The sequence below is a fragment of the Lepisosteus platostomus genome, chromosome 10, assembly GCF_059453375.1.
Source record: "Lepisosteus platostomus isolate fLepPlt1 chromosome 10, fLepPlt1.hap1, whole genome shotgun sequence".
Lineage (NCBI taxonomy): Eukaryota > Metazoa > Chordata > Actinopteri > Semionotiformes > Lepisosteidae > Lepisosteus > Lepisosteus platostomus.
The window spans coordinates 20121137-20137413 of record NC_142620.1 but is presented as its reverse complement, the minus strand read 5'-3'; the positions used below and the strand labels follow the sequence as shown (position 1 = coordinate 20137413).

General features: G+C 39.8%; 2 protein-coding genes across 4 annotated transcripts in view; one reads left to right on the top strand and one right to left on the bottom strand.

Annotated features, from left to right (window-relative positions):
- Positions 1-236: 236 nt before the first annotated feature.
- On the bottom strand, positions 237-8823 carry erh (ERH mRNA splicing and mitosis factor). Of its 2 annotated transcripts, none has more exons than XM_088648697.1 (4): positions 8743-8823; positions 4849-4936; positions 2623-2743; positions 237-1890 (listed from the first exon to the last, which is right to left on the bottom strand). In XM_088648697.1, exons 1-4 carry the CDS (start codon positions 8806-8808, stop codon positions 1788-1790), a joined length of 378 nt encoding a protein of 125 aa, XP_088504823.1. In that variant the 5' UTR covers positions 8809-8823; the 3' UTR covers positions 237-1787. The 2 variants fall into 2 exon arrangements, with proteins under 2 accessions (XP_088504823.1, XP_088504824.1); XM_088648698.1 differs by lacking the exon at positions 8743-8823 and adding an exon at positions 6004-6115.
- The window catches only part of psen1 (presenilin 1), a 24631-nt gene continuing 16667 nt past the window's right edge, over positions 8314-16277 (top strand). Inside the window, exons 1-3 of one of the 2 annotated variants that reach the window (XM_088648696.1) lie at positions 8314-8453; positions 9379-9505; positions 13467-13705. In XM_088648696.1, the coding sequence (XP_088504822.1) occupies positions 9431-9505; positions 13467-13705 (314 nt within the window). In that variant the 5' untranslated portion in view covers positions 8314-8453; positions 9379-9430. Of the gene's footprint in view, positions 8454-9378; positions 9506-13463; positions 13706-16277 lie in introns of both variants that reach the window. The other variant, XM_088648695.1, reaches the window with a different exon arrangement.

Here is a 16277-nt window from a genome sequence, read left to right as displayed (position 1 = left end):
ACCTATCCATTTTGAGCATGCTAGAGATGTTTTACAACAACTGACACACAAGAAATAAGTCAATTAAACCTATTACCTTGTTGGAAATATGGTGTGATCTTTAGGTGTTTGAGGACTACAAATAATGAACACCTTACCAGATTAGTCAGTCCACTACTTAATACCAAGAGATACAAAAGACTCTACATACTGTAATCAAATTTAAGTCATATTTAAGCACACACAAACCACAAGGATTAACAGATAAAGAGGTATTTATTTTGTCAAACACAAAAGAAACATTTTAATGGGTGCTGACAAGGTCTACTGGGTAACAAGGAGACAAATGTTTACAAGAGTAAGGTTAAACAAAAGATGAACCTCCAAAGTGATTTGAAAAACTTTCTGTGAAGGGTCTTCAGCAAATGGCGCAAATGAATATGGAACAATACACTATAAAATCCTCTTCCACGTTCATTAAACCTGATAATCGAAATAAGCAGAAAAATGCTCCACAGGGAGCACAGCCAAATAGATACTTATCCTTCAATTCACACTTTCGGCAGGGCTCAAATGTCAGCAAATTTCACAAGATGTCATCTGTACCACACTGTCATTTTATAAAATGACCAAGGGCACAATTTTGAATGTTTATGCATATCTAAATTAAGCGGGTTAAATGCAGATTTTAGTGTTAGTTGTCTGCTCTAATTATGTTAACTTTAGGACAGTGACCTACCGCCACCAGTTACTGAGTTTTATTACAGTAAAAAACAAGTCTTGAACTGACCTTTCACTTCACCTCTTGTTCTTACAAGCCTGACCAGATAACCTTTTCAGAATGTGTTTTTTGAAGCCTTGAACCTTTTCCTCCAATGACCAGAACAAATAGCCTGTAGCTGTAAAACAGAGTTGCTCTCTAGTCATCTCTTATCCTGTGATTTATGTCCTAGCCATTTCTTTAAAAGTTGTGAATTATTAGGTCATTTCTAGTACCCCACCCGACCCTGTCCTAATGATTTAACTGTTAATCCAGATAGGTTCCCAGGCACCGTCTACTTGGGGACCAATACAACTTCAAACTCATATCCCAAAGAAACAACACGACAGAGACTGCTCCCAAGTGCACAATACTGTGGAAATCAATCAGCATGAGGATGGTCCTCTCTAGTTACCATGCCAGCACAGTAACTTTACGAAACTAGTACAAGTAAAAACAGGAAAGGTATGATTGCCCATCAGTAAGAAACAAATAGAATGCATTTTGAGCAACTTTTGCAATTCTGAAATCCTACTGACCAATTATCTTAACAACACTGGTGAACAGCTATTTGCGCTTTAACAAGCATTACTAAAACGTCTCAGTACAACTAAGCCCAGACATCACTCTGATAAACCGTTACCTCCTTTCAGAACCATGAAGATTATGATAAAGGCTTTGCTGTCTGCACACATTACATTAGGACTTGCAAAGGAATCCCTGAACCTGCATTTCTAATAGGCGCCATCTGGTGAAAACCTACACGGAAAAAGAAAAAGAGATCGCAATTCAATCTCCTAGCAGAAACTTTTCGGTCGTTCTTGTTTTAGGTTGCAGTTGAAGAAAAAAATTTGAGGGTGAAAATATATTTTTAAATAGCAAAAACAAACAGCAGCATTCCCCTACCCATCCATCTTTAAAAAAAAACCAAATCCCAAGTTTCAGCAAGATCTCATCTACTATTTTACAAAAATGGTCTCCACTGCCCCCCTCCCTGCTGCCTGACCCCAACCTCCCACCCCCGGTAAGACACCCATGCCCATCCACACTATTTGGCTGCCTGCTGAGCCTGGCGACGCAGTAGCACGTAGATCTTCTCCTTGATCCAGTCCTTGTTGTAAGGCTGATACGTCTGAGTGTCCGCACGAAACCTGACAAAGGAAAGAGATGTTTGAAGCTAAAACACAATGGCATGTAGATTCTTGCAATAGCCAAGTCTTGTCATATCACTAGAAACCCATACCCTCACCACTGTGTTCAACTCACTAATCTCCACAATAGTGGTCTTGAAAAGGACTAGCACAGTAGAAGCAGAATTACTGGTACAAGATGCATTTAACACACATCTCCATGCCCTGACGGTTTGCTGCCAATTGTACCAAAGGAAATGAGGGTTATTACAAAAGTTATTTGTAGGTCATTAGAAATCTCTTCCAGCAGCCACTAAAGACAGGAGTTAGCACCCACTGACTGGAAAATTGTTAATGTACCACCGCCATAAAATGGTAACAAAAACTGAAGCAAACAATTACAGAGAAGTCTTCTATTACATTTCGAGTTACTGAGATAAGAGATACTGAGTAGAGATAAGAGGTGAATGTTTACATTATGACGATGCAATTGCTGGATTATCAAGAGTATGCATATATGTGTATGGGTATACTACTCTTCCCAATTTATATCAATGATTTATATTCTCAAATAGTTATCAAGTATGCAAATGCAAACTTTAATTTTTATAAAAAATTGGTATGTTGGAATGAAACCAGAATCTGCATCTCAGAAATAAATCTCAGGGTGTGTACAAACTTCAGCCATATGTCCTCAAAGCCTTTTCAAAAGGTTTGGCCCCATCCACATGCTAAGCTTAAAGAAAAACTTACACAAGACAGCTAAGATCAGCAAGTTCATCGATGAAGTCAAACAGCTGGCTGATGTCATAGGTGATGGATGGACTGTTGGGATTCATCCTCTTCAGATGCTCCTCGTACATTTTGCACACTCCTACAAGAACAAAGACACTCGATAAAACCACTTGCCATGTCCAAGATATAGACCTGCTCACATCTCACAGCACACTACTGTTTCAGGGGTGACAGCACTTTAAAATCAAATTTTCTATGCGGTCATATCAGATGTAGATTTTATGGCACGATGTTTACACAACAATAGAATATGAACAATACATGTTACAAAACTCAACTTACTATTGTATTCCATTAGGTGTATATCATGCATATACATGCAATGTCATGTATAAATGTCACAGTGCAGGGTACATGATGGAATGAGGAAATGTAGGTTCCTCTGAACCCCCTACTTTAACATACTTTAACAGTCACCACAGCTCTGCCAGAGATCCAGCACTGATTTGAGGTGAAGAATTGTGCATCGTGGTTTAGGGGAATCCCAGGTATGCAGATTAAACAGAAACTTTCAATAATCAACTGATTAAGACTTCTAAACATGCAATCACATTCCTTAAGATGTGTAATTAAATTCTTAAGATCATATGTTAAATAGAAACCAGTCTTCACAGAGTCATCTTTGAGCACTAAAATTGTCACTTGAAACTTTCCAAGATGGCAAACCTGTTATTTTTTTTACACTTTAGTGATGAACAACTACACAGACTTGTAGTTCTACTGAACTTGTTTATAGAATACAGCACTGTGAGATACCAACACAAAAAAATCACATCTGTCTGATACTACACTAGCATTGCAACAATGTCATCTAGAGTTGATGCAGAAGAAAAGAGACTGTGATGTGCGAGATGCATGAAGCGGCAGTGAAAAATCCAGAGCAACGCAAGCCAAGTTGTGTACTAGGACAGTTTTTAGACATCCTGCAAACTGTACCAGAATAACAGAGCATAAAATAATGCCTGTCCAAATACTAACAAACACGTTTGTCACACAAATAGCCTTCAAAGGTATAGCAGTTAGAGACTAAAGCAGGTCCTTTGACTAGCAAAGGAAAATGTTGTGGTTAGACAAAAAGTTCTGGCTATAGCTAAAGTAAAAAGAGAAGGAGAAACATACATTGCAACAAAGCACAAATATGCCCAATTCCACCTTAAGGCATTGGTTTAGGAAAAATTAAAAATAGTAATGCATGTGCAGTTACATTTTGAAGTTTTGGTTTGTCCCATGTTTACTATAGAATGCCAAGTGTTAAAAAAAAACACTGAAGTGAATCATCAAACATACGTCAGTATTGAATTTTCTGACTACCCTTTTGTGTTGAGAGCATTTTATGTTGCATTAAACATTTGCCATATCAATTTCTAGCCTGTTCACATTCTACAGCACAAAAAAAATCTATTCCTTATTTGTACGCCACTAAAACATACTATCTTGAATCCAAAGAACCAAGTTTAACAACATGCTTACTAAGATTCTAATAGAGGCATGTTAATAATGCATATTACTTTATGGTTAATATAACTGTATAGGTAATATTGTACTGCCAAATAATTTCACTGTTATTCAAGTCTATTAATTGTGATCAGTGGAGCCTAATTTTCCAATTGCCTAATGTCCCATTATAAAACGTGCATCTTAAGCCAAGTAAGTTGGCAGATACATTTTTACACGGTTATTAGCAGATGCAATGCACAGCTCTAATGGACTCAGTGGGTCGGTCCGGATTAGTGGAGTAGCACGCTGATCATGGCATTAGCCAAGTGGGCAAGTGCCCGACAAGTTTTGCCAAGAGTGAAAAGGACCCTTTCCGACTAATCCCAACCCTACTAATGGCGGCACTGAACCGACTGTGCCCCGGCCTTTGGAGAATCCCGATCACAATCCGACGAAGATACAGCCCCTGCTGCACTTCGCAAAACTGAAATCAGAGAGCCCCACCTGCACGCCCCGCAACAGCCTTTAACATCTGAGCCATTTGGGATCCCCCTCCCCCCATTCCAAAAACCCCACATTGTACTTACCAAACAAATACCAAACCAGAACTAAACACACCCCAAAACACAGATGAGAAAGTGCTGTAAGACCAGCTACAGGGAATTCTTCCAGATGTTCTGGAAGAAATCCACAATTAAATTAGATATGGGCCATTGCTAGTGCAAATGTCTGCCTTTAGTGACTTACCTTCCAAGCACTCGTTTACAGACTCGTAATCAGCGTACGTCCTGCCTTCAGGCCTCTTGGTGGGCTGAACCAGCAGAATTGTGTGAGACTAGGAATAAAACACAGATCTTCCAATTACATCCCACTGCAAGCAGTATCAATAATAAGCTTCATGAGAAGGAAGAAATACAGAAATCAACGTATAGACCTTTGATCGTTATATCATTATGCACCCATTGTTTAACTATGATTGTGTTTTTATTCGTTACTCGGAAACCGTACCGATAACTTAATATGAAGTTCAGCAAACACCGATGACCCGTTGCTGCCAATTTACGATGCTTAATTTTTTTTTTAAACAAAGACCGTGTCTTAAGCTTTTTATATACCTCATTACTGACTCCGGGGATTTCTTTAAGAAGCCGCTGGATAAAATCCTCGGGTCAATAAAATACTTCTAGAAATGCACTTCTTGAGCTAGATGTGACGGACCTTATTTAAGTGTAATCTTTCGACCACAAAACCCAGAAAAATTTTAAATTGTATCAGAATTTACATCTCTGTTTTCTAAACTTGGCGTATACAAACAGAGCTTTGGAGACCTATATAAAGTGAGAAATAAACGATGGGGCAAGCTGGCAAGACATCGAGCTACAGAATATTACAGTTTTTACAAAGTACCAACATGATTTCTTCGAAATTCACCCAAAAGCCAAGAAACTCTCTCAATACTCTATTTCTAGGGAAAAAAACAATAATGACACCAGTAGGGCCATCTTAGATATTTGTTTAACAGCCACGACCTCTGCTCTTGGGCCGTTTAAAACAGCCACTACTGGTCGATAAATGGCCATTTCAACCACAGTGATAAACACGCATCACTGTCTGCTTTTAAAATGTTATAATTTTAGTGATTACAGCATAGCTTTTACAGCGACCCTATGTAAATCTCTTTTGATGTGTTGGGACAAAAATTACGTGTTAACTGGAAGCTAACGCTGCAAACACAAGGCGCTACAGATTTTACCATCAGATAATCCCGCACAAAGCCTTCAGCGTAGGCCTTAAAAAACGTGAACATCACAAATTACAAAAATTGAAACGCTCTAATCGTTCACTGAATAATATCTTGAAAGATTAGATTTATGTAAAACATCCCACCATAAATCACCTTACCATATTTTTTTTCCAAACACCTTAGCACACACGATTTCGTCTGAATTGAGCTTCTCGGCGATTCTACCTCCTTTCTGCAGAAGCCAGGACCTTTCACCACCGGAAGTACAACCAAGGAACTAGCAATGTATTGTGGGTTGGGGTTATAATAAAAGAGATTGGAACTGTATTTGTTTGAGATCGTAAAAGGATTCAGTTTGAGTTGGGGTTTACGAATTGTTTCATATTTGAGAAATTCAGAATTTTAAATTACACGCTTTAACTGCAAAAAAAGCAAAACAACCAAAATAAATACTGATGCAAAATTCATTTCCTGTACTGTTTTAAATCCCATACCACACGCTGATTTCCGTTGTAATGCTGTGCCCGACCAGTCTATTAATCTAATGCCCTAGTCTCATTATGAAAACACCAAATAGAGGAATATTAGAGTAACTTTTCGTAAACTAGATATTAGTTTAATGGATTTGATTATATTTCACAGGAAACAAGTCAATGTGGTGCAAAGATGAGATGAAACAGGTCTGTTTTAAGAAGAAAAAGATTGTAAAATATTACAACCAATTCTAAAGAAACAAAATCTCTGCCCCAATGGCTTTGTGCTCTGCCCCGTTTGTTCTGTTGTCTTCCGTACAGATGTTTCAGTCACAATTTACCCAGAATAGATCTGAAATAGTGTTGTTAAACTGGAAGTAGATTTTTGCAAACCCTGGATGAGACACTGCTGTTTGTATCCTTGAGCAAGATGCTTCACTCCCATTTCTGCAGAAAAAAACCCCATCAGTATAAAGGGGCACTTTCCAAGTAACACTATGAATGATACCACTTGATTTATTATCAAGTGGTTCACATTATTTGCCTCACACCTTTAGACACTAAAGTTTTAAAGATGGCATTTCAGGTGTGATTCTCTAGGATCAGGGGTGAGCATTGCTAGTATTACGAACTGTTTCCTGGAAGCTTTAATTGGAATTGAGTAGAATTTTTGGTTATTTGCCCAAAGTGCAAGTCTGAATTAAATCAATTTTTGTCTCACCTATGACAGACTTCAAGCACAACCAGCAAGTCCTCTAATAACAAAACTTGCAACTCAGAACTTGGTTTGCAATTTGTAGCAGCCAAGTAGGTGAAGGTTTGCTTTTACATGTGAACCATATGAAAATAAGTATTCCCATTATTACTTATTACTTGACTTTATGAAAGTAATCAAAATATTTCTAGATGTACTGTACAGTATGTTGAGTTTCCATGTATCCCTTTTTAACCTGTAGCCCTTTTAAATTACTGAAATCATGTTGTAAGGCTATACGTTAGGCATATGGTAGCCTTTAGCTTTTATTCTGGGAGGTGTCGATCGCATTTACGTGCCAGGGTCCCAAGAGAGTCAGAAATGCTATTACTTATAATAGCATTATAAATGCTATTATAATGTGTGGTGGCTTAGTGGCTAAGGATCTTCACCCGTGGCTGGAAGGTTGCCGGTTTGTATTCTGCGGCCGACAGAGTAATCCTACTCTGTTGGGCCCCTGAGCAAAGGCCCTTAACCTCAACTGCTCCAGGGGTGCCGTATAAATGGCTGACCCTGTGCTCTGACCCCAAGCTTCTCTCCCTGTTTGTGTCTCGTGGAGAGCAAGTTGGGGTATGTGAAAATGACAAATTCCTAATACAAGAAATTGTATATGGCCAATAAGGTGATCTTATCTTATCTTATAATGGAGTAATTAGTCAATGATAAATCCATGTTATTTCATAGTCATATAGACCCAACTGCTGTGGCATCCATAAACCTATTCGCATTCTCCCAATCCTCAAAATGGCATTGTCACTTTTTCCAAAATGATAAATCCAGAATATTGATAGCTGAAGAGGTTGTGAGAGGTCTGTACTTTAAGGAAATATCTTCACGTTGCGGTCTTTATTACCTTGAAGGATAGATTCACAGTGGCGCAAGGATTCAAACATCCCTGCATGTAGATATGAAACTTGTGTTAAATACCGCCACGATTTTGAGTACTTTATTTCTCTCTTCTTTCGACTTCATATTTCTCTCTTTGGTTTTAATACGCTTCTGAACTAACTGTCGTGTTCAAAATACAAGTCTTTCTCGTTCTACTCGTATTATCGTAATTAATTATCGGGACTGCAAAGAGGATTTAACGTAAGTTGTTTGTTGTTCTGCAGCATAATAACCAATAACGAATAACATACTGCTGTACAACACCTCTGCATACTGAAGCTACATACTGAACACAAAAATATGGTTAAAAGACTACACAATGACACACTTCCTCTCCAACCTAAACCGGAAATGTCGCAGCCGGATGGTTTGTGACTTCCCTGAATAGTGTTAGGTGTGTGAGAAAGAAAACAGGAGAACCGCAGCACAAGAGGGGAAAATAAAGTGATTCGCATCCAAAGTTCAAGAATCCCGAAGAGAAAAAGTCTTTAAGGTATTAATCTTACTACGTTCGACTAATCAAAGGTTAGAAAAGAAATATACTCTCAAACAGACATAAAATTCCCTAGTTTCATTATTATTGTGTGAATTGACGAGGAATACCGACGGAGTAACTCCAATAGTCTTGCTAGCATTTGATTTTCTTTGAGTCTTTTCCGAAAGACGGTAATGTAACGAAACAAACCATTTGTTCGGCTTATAAAGTTTGGATTTATATTACCATAAGCATAATTCATCTAGCTAAATAGCACGTAGTATTTTCATATTTATGAAATGATTACCTCCCTTTTGAAGACGAGTTTTCCAGGAACCAAGTTTTTTTTTTCCCCCCTAATCCAGATCTTCATATCGGGCAAATCTATGAAGCATCATTGGTGCTGTGCTATAGATCCTATATGTCTTGAGGTTTTGCCTGATAATTTAAATGTTCTACCTCGTCCCATCCCGACTCTTCATCATTTACCCCGTCGTAAGCGATGCGATTAATAATTACTTTTCTTATGCTATAGGACAGTCACTTTGCTGCTCGGATTTGGACTTCCTCCTTTAACAAACACAAGTATTAATTATGTTTTATTCCTGATTATATTTATTTTCTAAACCTTACTGGACAACAGTAAGCAAGACGCATGTTAAAATGAGACTTATCACCCAGGCCTCACAAATATTTCACCTTTCGAGATGCATTGAGGCACTTGACGCCTGTTGTCTCTTTGTCTGTTCCTTTCACGTCCATGGAAATGCAGGTACGCCCATATATTTTTTGTCCGCACACCTTTCTTTGTGCCTTGCACGGTTTGTCTGCGATGTATACAAACTGTGAGACACGAAGGCGCTTGCAAATTAGGGATATTCCTGCTTCCTTGTACCTTTCCTGCCTCAAAACCCTCGGGAAATAACTGTTTTTCTCCCGTCAGGTGCCGGGATCGGAGATTTGTATGAGTGGGGAGGAAGCAAAGGATTTTCCAGATGGCTGAAAATCTGGCGAGCGTGCTGCATGAGCAGCTTTCAGAGGACTTCACGGATGGCCATCGGAACAATGTGGTAGGGATCATAGCTTTAAGCACACGAATGTAGAAATTTCCCTCGGGTTATATAGTAGATTCTTCAATATCCAGCTTATTCTCTGTAAATAAAAATAGTTATTTTAGCTGACATGTTTATCAAAGGTATCTATTAAAACAATTATTGAATAGGGAAAATTGCATTATGTCAGTTTTATATACTGCATACAGAAAATTTAGAATTTAAAATTTAACTCAGCCATGCAGTGTATAACAGATGAGAAATACAGAAATGAGCTGTGAACAGGTGGGTCTTGAGGAGACACAGAAAGGTGGCCAGACATGATGCAGTCCTGGTGATTATAGAACATAAATAATTAACAAATTGAAGAAACGTACCAAATATAGAAACGTGCTTTTTAGAATTGCTGCACACTAAAGCTTGATATTTTGTTGACGATTAATAATCACACTGTCATTTAAGTGTGTCTGTATTTGATGGTGATAACTCTTTTCACTCATTCCTCCTCTGTACAGAAACACAATTCTGCTGTGATATTGTACTGCCATTTTAGCCATTTTGCTTGTAAGTTATCAGTCCAGATAGATCTAAATGTATAAGAACAGAAAGTAGCCTTTTAACTTTAGGGGTGTGAAGAGATGAACAAGTGTTAAAGAGTTAAAGGTGTCAATGAATGTTAAATTGATTAGATTAGTTGATGTGATGGATCAGCTCATGCAACACTTCATATCGGCTGCTATTGTATAGTTGACCAGGAGCTGTTGTGATCAGGTTTCTGAATTTTCTCATATTCTCGTCGTTCTAAATGACAGGCTGGGTTTCTTCTCACCCAAACTCAGCTGTGTTAATAACAATGTTGGATGTATTGGTAGAGAACACCAGTGAAGGCTTTATCTGAATTGCTCATGCACACAAGTTACAACTTGGTTATGGTTTCGTATGAAATTCGTATTCCATGGTGCAAATCCGATTATGTAACTCCCCTGGATAAAAGCAGCTGCCATAGGCCTGCTATAAATTTGTGATGATAAAAATTATTACAGTAGTAGGACATAAAACAGAGCCGGGAAGAGCATGGGTTGTTGATTTGACTTCGTCTTGGAATCAGTGTGGCCTAAGGGAGAATGCAGTGTAGTTTGGGCTGAGAGGGGGAGAATGTGAGAGTTTTCTCACTGCTGGAAGACTGCGGTGTAGCTGGAGAGGGGCTGGGAGGTGGCACTGTGTTCTGAATAGAGGTGAGGACTGTAGTGCATTAGGTCACAGAGGTCTATAGTATATCCCTGCATTTAGGACTGTTCTTAGACATTGTCTTTGCTCCAGCCAGATACTGTCCTAGCAGGTACTGTTCACTCCTTCTGAAAAGCCATGACAAGAACAGAGCTGCATCAAATATTTTAATTTGTGAATATGTGATGGAGGAAAGAAATATTCACAACTCAAAATGAATTGGGTATTTTTTAAACACAATCACTGGATTATTTGTTAATTGTAGCCCACTGTGAGTCATCACATGAATAAAATAAGATAATTACATTTAATGAAGAGCATGGTGTGAACCTTATATTTACAATTAATATAAATTATCGTTGAGGTCTTAAGATTTTTAATTACGTTTTAATTAAGTCTTATTTTAGGCACAGTGGTTTGTAGAGGGTATGATTTTCTAATTGCTATTGCCATATTTTTGCAAAAGGGTGTGGAGGCTACAGTATTTAGAACAGACTTCACCCAGGCAGATCATCATTGCCAATCAGGCACAGGACTAGGTAATATCTTAAATATAATTAGTAAATAATACAAAGGACAGGGTTAGTTATATAACAAAGACCTAATGTGAAAGAATGCCTTCTGTGACACAGTTATAGTTCTTGCTGTAGTGAGTCTAAAAATTCCACTTGAAGGTTTCAGGAGACCTTATTCAAGGTTATTCCACGGCTAAGAACATAAAACCTTTAGAATTAAAACAGGGATTGATATGAAACACATTCTGCAAATTTTATGGTCATGTCTTCTGATTTAGAACTTCCTTTATTTAATTTAATGCTATGAAGACCTCAGTCATATCCATTCTGTATTACTGGTGAGCCTAGGGGGTCTTGTGATTTGTTTGCCCCAGCTTAGTTTCTGTTTGATTTAATTTATTGGGAAAAATACCCCTTTTACCTAAGACTGAAATAGTTTTACAGCTGCTGCTGCGCCCTGATTAAAGTTATTTAAATAATCAAAGTAAACTTCTGTAGTCATAAAGTATGCATAGCCAATGATAAGATCTTTGTAGTTAACATAACTGTTCTGAAGCTCCTGAGATAATATTTTCCTATTATCCTGCCACACCACATCCTTAATAAAAGAGACACTCCTCCAGGATAGGGTGTGTGTTAAGAGTATATGGTTGCAATGTTTTATGGGTCAAAATAACAATTAACTCTTGTCCTGGGCACACCTGTCAAGGTAACCCCTTCCATCTTCATGACTTAATTAGGACCATTTATATCTCATTTCCTTCAGAAGATGCTAGTAAGGTCCATTTGCCTTGAGAAGAGACGTTTAACTTGAATTGTTATGATCCACCCTGACTTTGATTTTTGCACCTCTGGGCACGTGATTAAAGTGCTCGTATGAGCAAGGCTGTTACAAGGACACAGTAGTCTGCAGTCTGGATTGACCGCATTCTGTCAGCACTTTTTCTGGCGTGTCTTTCTCTGTGCAGAATCGGCACTTTGCTCCAGCAATATAGAGGCTGATCTGAGTTGATCAAAATTCCTTGAACGAAAACTCACAAACGTTTGAGTTCATGTGTTAAGAAACTTGTTAAAATGTTTCCTGCATCTGATGTTGCTGAACCAGAGTCCTCATGTTATATATTAGGATTCAAAATATTGAGATTAGCATTCAAGATATTAAGATAACTGCTAGCGAAGTGGCAATCAGTTTGTTTTACAGAATTTAAAAGTGTGTGTATGTGAATATATATATCAGTTCATTTATTTATTTATGTTGGGGGGGGAGCCGCTGTTGGCCATATTCAGCAGCTCGCTATACAATAATCGGTAATTGAATGTGAGCAATTCCTGTTAACCCTGTGAGTCTGAATCTTTGTAAGAATTCACCCAAAAAATACAAAAATGGTAAGATTCCATGGAATTATGTGAGCATGCAAGGAACTGTTGGTCTTATTAGCTGTATTGTAAAGGCACATGGAGCCAGTGCCGGGTGCCACAGGCAGGGCTGTCCCAGGGCAGGATGGGTGTCGCGGGGCCCAGGGCGGGGGGGGGTTCTTGTGTGTAGTAGTGGTGGCAGGGAGCAGCGTTGAGGTGATGAAATATCTCCCTAATTGGCCTGCACAAACAGACATACAAAACCGAGCGTAACTACTAATCGTCGTCGTTGCTAATGCTATCCGTGCTTTCAGGTGTCTCAACGCCAGCATCCTTGTCGGCGTCGAGATCTCACCACCCGTGTCTGTTTCTTCTTCGCTCCTGGTTTTTACAACGAACCTTTCCGAAGACCCTTCAAGGGCCACATTTGCATCCTCCCTCTTCTGCTTCCTTTTTCGCACCCACTGCAGTAGTTTCTAAATGTGTCCCTATCTCTGCCTGCTTGTGCCCGCCATTTTTCCGACGGCTAACTTTTTTCCCAAGCTAGTTTAGTTATGGCGCTACTTTTAGCTGGTAGCTGATAGCCCATGACGTAGTTAGGGCGGGACGCGCCTCTAGTTCTGAATAAAGCTCCTGCTCTCCCACTAACTGTAGATCTTGAGTGCGTACCATCTTGAATTAAAATAAGAGTTTTGTGTGTCACATTATTTAAATATTTAAACATGTATTTATATTTTTATCCATGTGTGAAGCGGGATTGGGGTTCGGGGGCCGCCGGTGTCCCACAGGAGAGCGCTGCCTGTTGGCTCAGCTGGCAGTGTGTGTGACAGGACGGAGCCCTGTGGATCCTCATGCCCCCTGACTCTGCTCTCTTCCAGCAGAGCGAGGGCGGAGAGCCGCGCTGGAGGACCGAGGGGGGCGAAGCCGAGCTCAACGGGCAGCCCCCCTCTTCGCGGCCCTCCCAGCCCGTGGAGAGCGAGGAAGATGAAGACGAAGAGCTGACCCTGAAGTACGGGGCCAAGCACGTCATCATGCTGTTCGTGCCCGTCACCCTCTGCATGGTGGTGGTGGTAGCAACCATCAAGTCTGTCAGCTTCTACACGCAGAAGGACGGCCAGCTGTGAGTAGGGGGGTCTGCCTTAGAGAACTTTTATGCTGACGTGTGGGTGCAGGCTGGGGTCTGGCTGATTTAGCAGGAGCTGCTTAAGGAGTTAAACAGTCATTCTGAAGTCACATGTAGACACCCCAGGACAGGGAGATTTCTCTGATTTTCCAGTGTACAAAATCAGAAGACAGCGATCTGTTTTACTCTCATCATGGGGAACCAGATTAGAAACTATTTTGAATCAGTTTCCCCTGTGGTGCTGGCATGGCTGCTGTGTAATCAAGACAACACTTACAGGAATGTTGAGCTCTTGTCACTTTTAGAGCTCTCTACATGTAATGCAGTGTGGTTAGACTTATCTCTTTGATGGGTGATGAAAAATGTCTGGAAATCTTAAGTAATTTAGACTAAAGATAAGATAAGATCACTTTATTAGCCATATACAATTTCTTGCATTAGGAATTTGTCTTTTCGCATACCCCAGCTTGCTCTCCATGAGGCACACAGGCACACAGATGGAGAGAGAGAAGCTTGGGGTCAGAGCACAGGGTCAGCCATTTGTACGGCGCTCGTGGAGCAGCTGGGGTTAAGGGCCCAACGGAGTAGGATTCCTCTGCCAGCCGCGGGATTTGAACTGGCAACCTTCCAGCCACAGGCACAGATCCTTAGCCACAGTGCCACTGCTCCCCCCAAGAATGACACACTTGCTTTTTCTAGCACTGTATTAATTCATAGCAATATACACATTTATTTTCCTCTGTGTTTAAAACAGGCACTACTCCATCTGATTACTGTATCTGGCAATACCAGTCCTTTTCAGATGACTCCTAATTGTCATTTACTACTCGGAACAATTATATTGCAGACTCATGGGATGAGCAGTCAGGATGCATTTAGCTTTTTTTCTTGTAAATGTCCTTTTTTATGAAAACTCTGGACATGCAAAACTTCTTGTATATTTAAAATAAGTATATCAGCAACAATGCAGTAAATCCCTTCTCTTCGTGTATGTCTCACATTTGCCATGATCATGTTTGGTTGAGGATGGTGCAGAAGGTAGCTCCGCTGTCTCACGTGAATTGGTAAGATGGGCCGTTTGGTTGATTTCAGGCAAAATTATAATTTTACTTCCCCTAATGGCAACTGCTGTGATTTTTTTGTCACGCAGCCTATTTTGGTTGTATTTTTAAAAACTTTCGACAGGGCAGGAAGGAAGTATTACTTTTTTTTGTGCAAAATCCACCTATTGCTCAAGCTGGCATGCTCTTGCTAAACAGCAAGGAACGTAAACACTTAAGGTCCAGCAGGCTGGTATACTCTTTGGACTAGTGTTGCTGCAGTGCCCATTACTTTCTGTCTGTGAATAAATTCAGTGTACTCTTCTCATGGTGTTTTCATACTCTCCCTTAGGCACAATGCTATTACTGAAATGCATTATTGGAGTCTAATAGCCGGTCTTTGGCACTGTAGTGCAGAGGTACCACTCTACGTTGTGATGCTGCCTTTTGGTGTATACAGATGTTTGTGTCTCCTTTTGTTTGGGAGCTGTCCGGAACGTTGGGTCAGGCGCAGAATGCAGATGAGGGTGAAGGTTTGTGGGGATAGGCAATAGATTTTTGTTACTTATGCAGTTACACTCATACGAATGCACTCTTGTTGCACGTACAAAAGGTGTAGTTCCAACAGAGATCCACTAGGTGGAGGCAACGGCTTGTAACGCAATTGAAGGTTTAAATTCATTTCAAAATTCATTCTATTATCGTGCAAACTCCATATTATGGTTTGGGCTTTGTGTTGATCTTATGTCATCAAAGCACCTTAAGGTTAGGTTCTGCAGTTAGTCTCGTATTTCAATTAACTGTGCCAAATGAAACGTGTAAAATTCACAATTCCTCAACATTTATGCATCTTCTTGTTTGTGCAGTGAGATAACTTCAATATAATTTCCATCTGTTTCTGCACTGCGCGATGGGAAGTCTTGCTGTTTACAGTGCAACTAGTCTGACAAAAACACAGTAACAACATAAACAGGAATGAAGAAAAGATGTGATGTCACCCAAGAAAGGCCTAAATGGTAAAACACCATAACCTTTCAGAGATTTGGCATGATGGCACAGTTGAAAAAATCATAACTAGCTAACCACCTTTGACCCTGGCAGCACTGACACAGACAAAAGTGTCCTGCTACTCAGGCAGTCTCATTCAAATCTGGATTATGATGTAGTCCACATGCAAACCAGTAATATCTGAATAATCAAGCTCAAGCTTCACTCTGATGAGCACCATTATAGTTAGAGCCACTTTTGGGAGCTTCGCTGCCATGTTGCATTTAGCCCTGCACACAATGATACACATGGCCAAGCTTAGTCTTTCAAGCAGTTTTCTTGAACGTGAGACTCAAGTCTGGAGTATTTGAAAAGACACGGGTAGGTGTGCATTTAGACCTGCATATATCAGATTTGTGAGCCCGTGAAGCTTCACTTTTGTTTGTGTTGTCCAAGTGAGACAGGCTCACACAGAAGTGATGTTAACAGCACTACTGAGGGTTCAACAACAGTGCACGAATATGGAGTATATTATAGTCCTC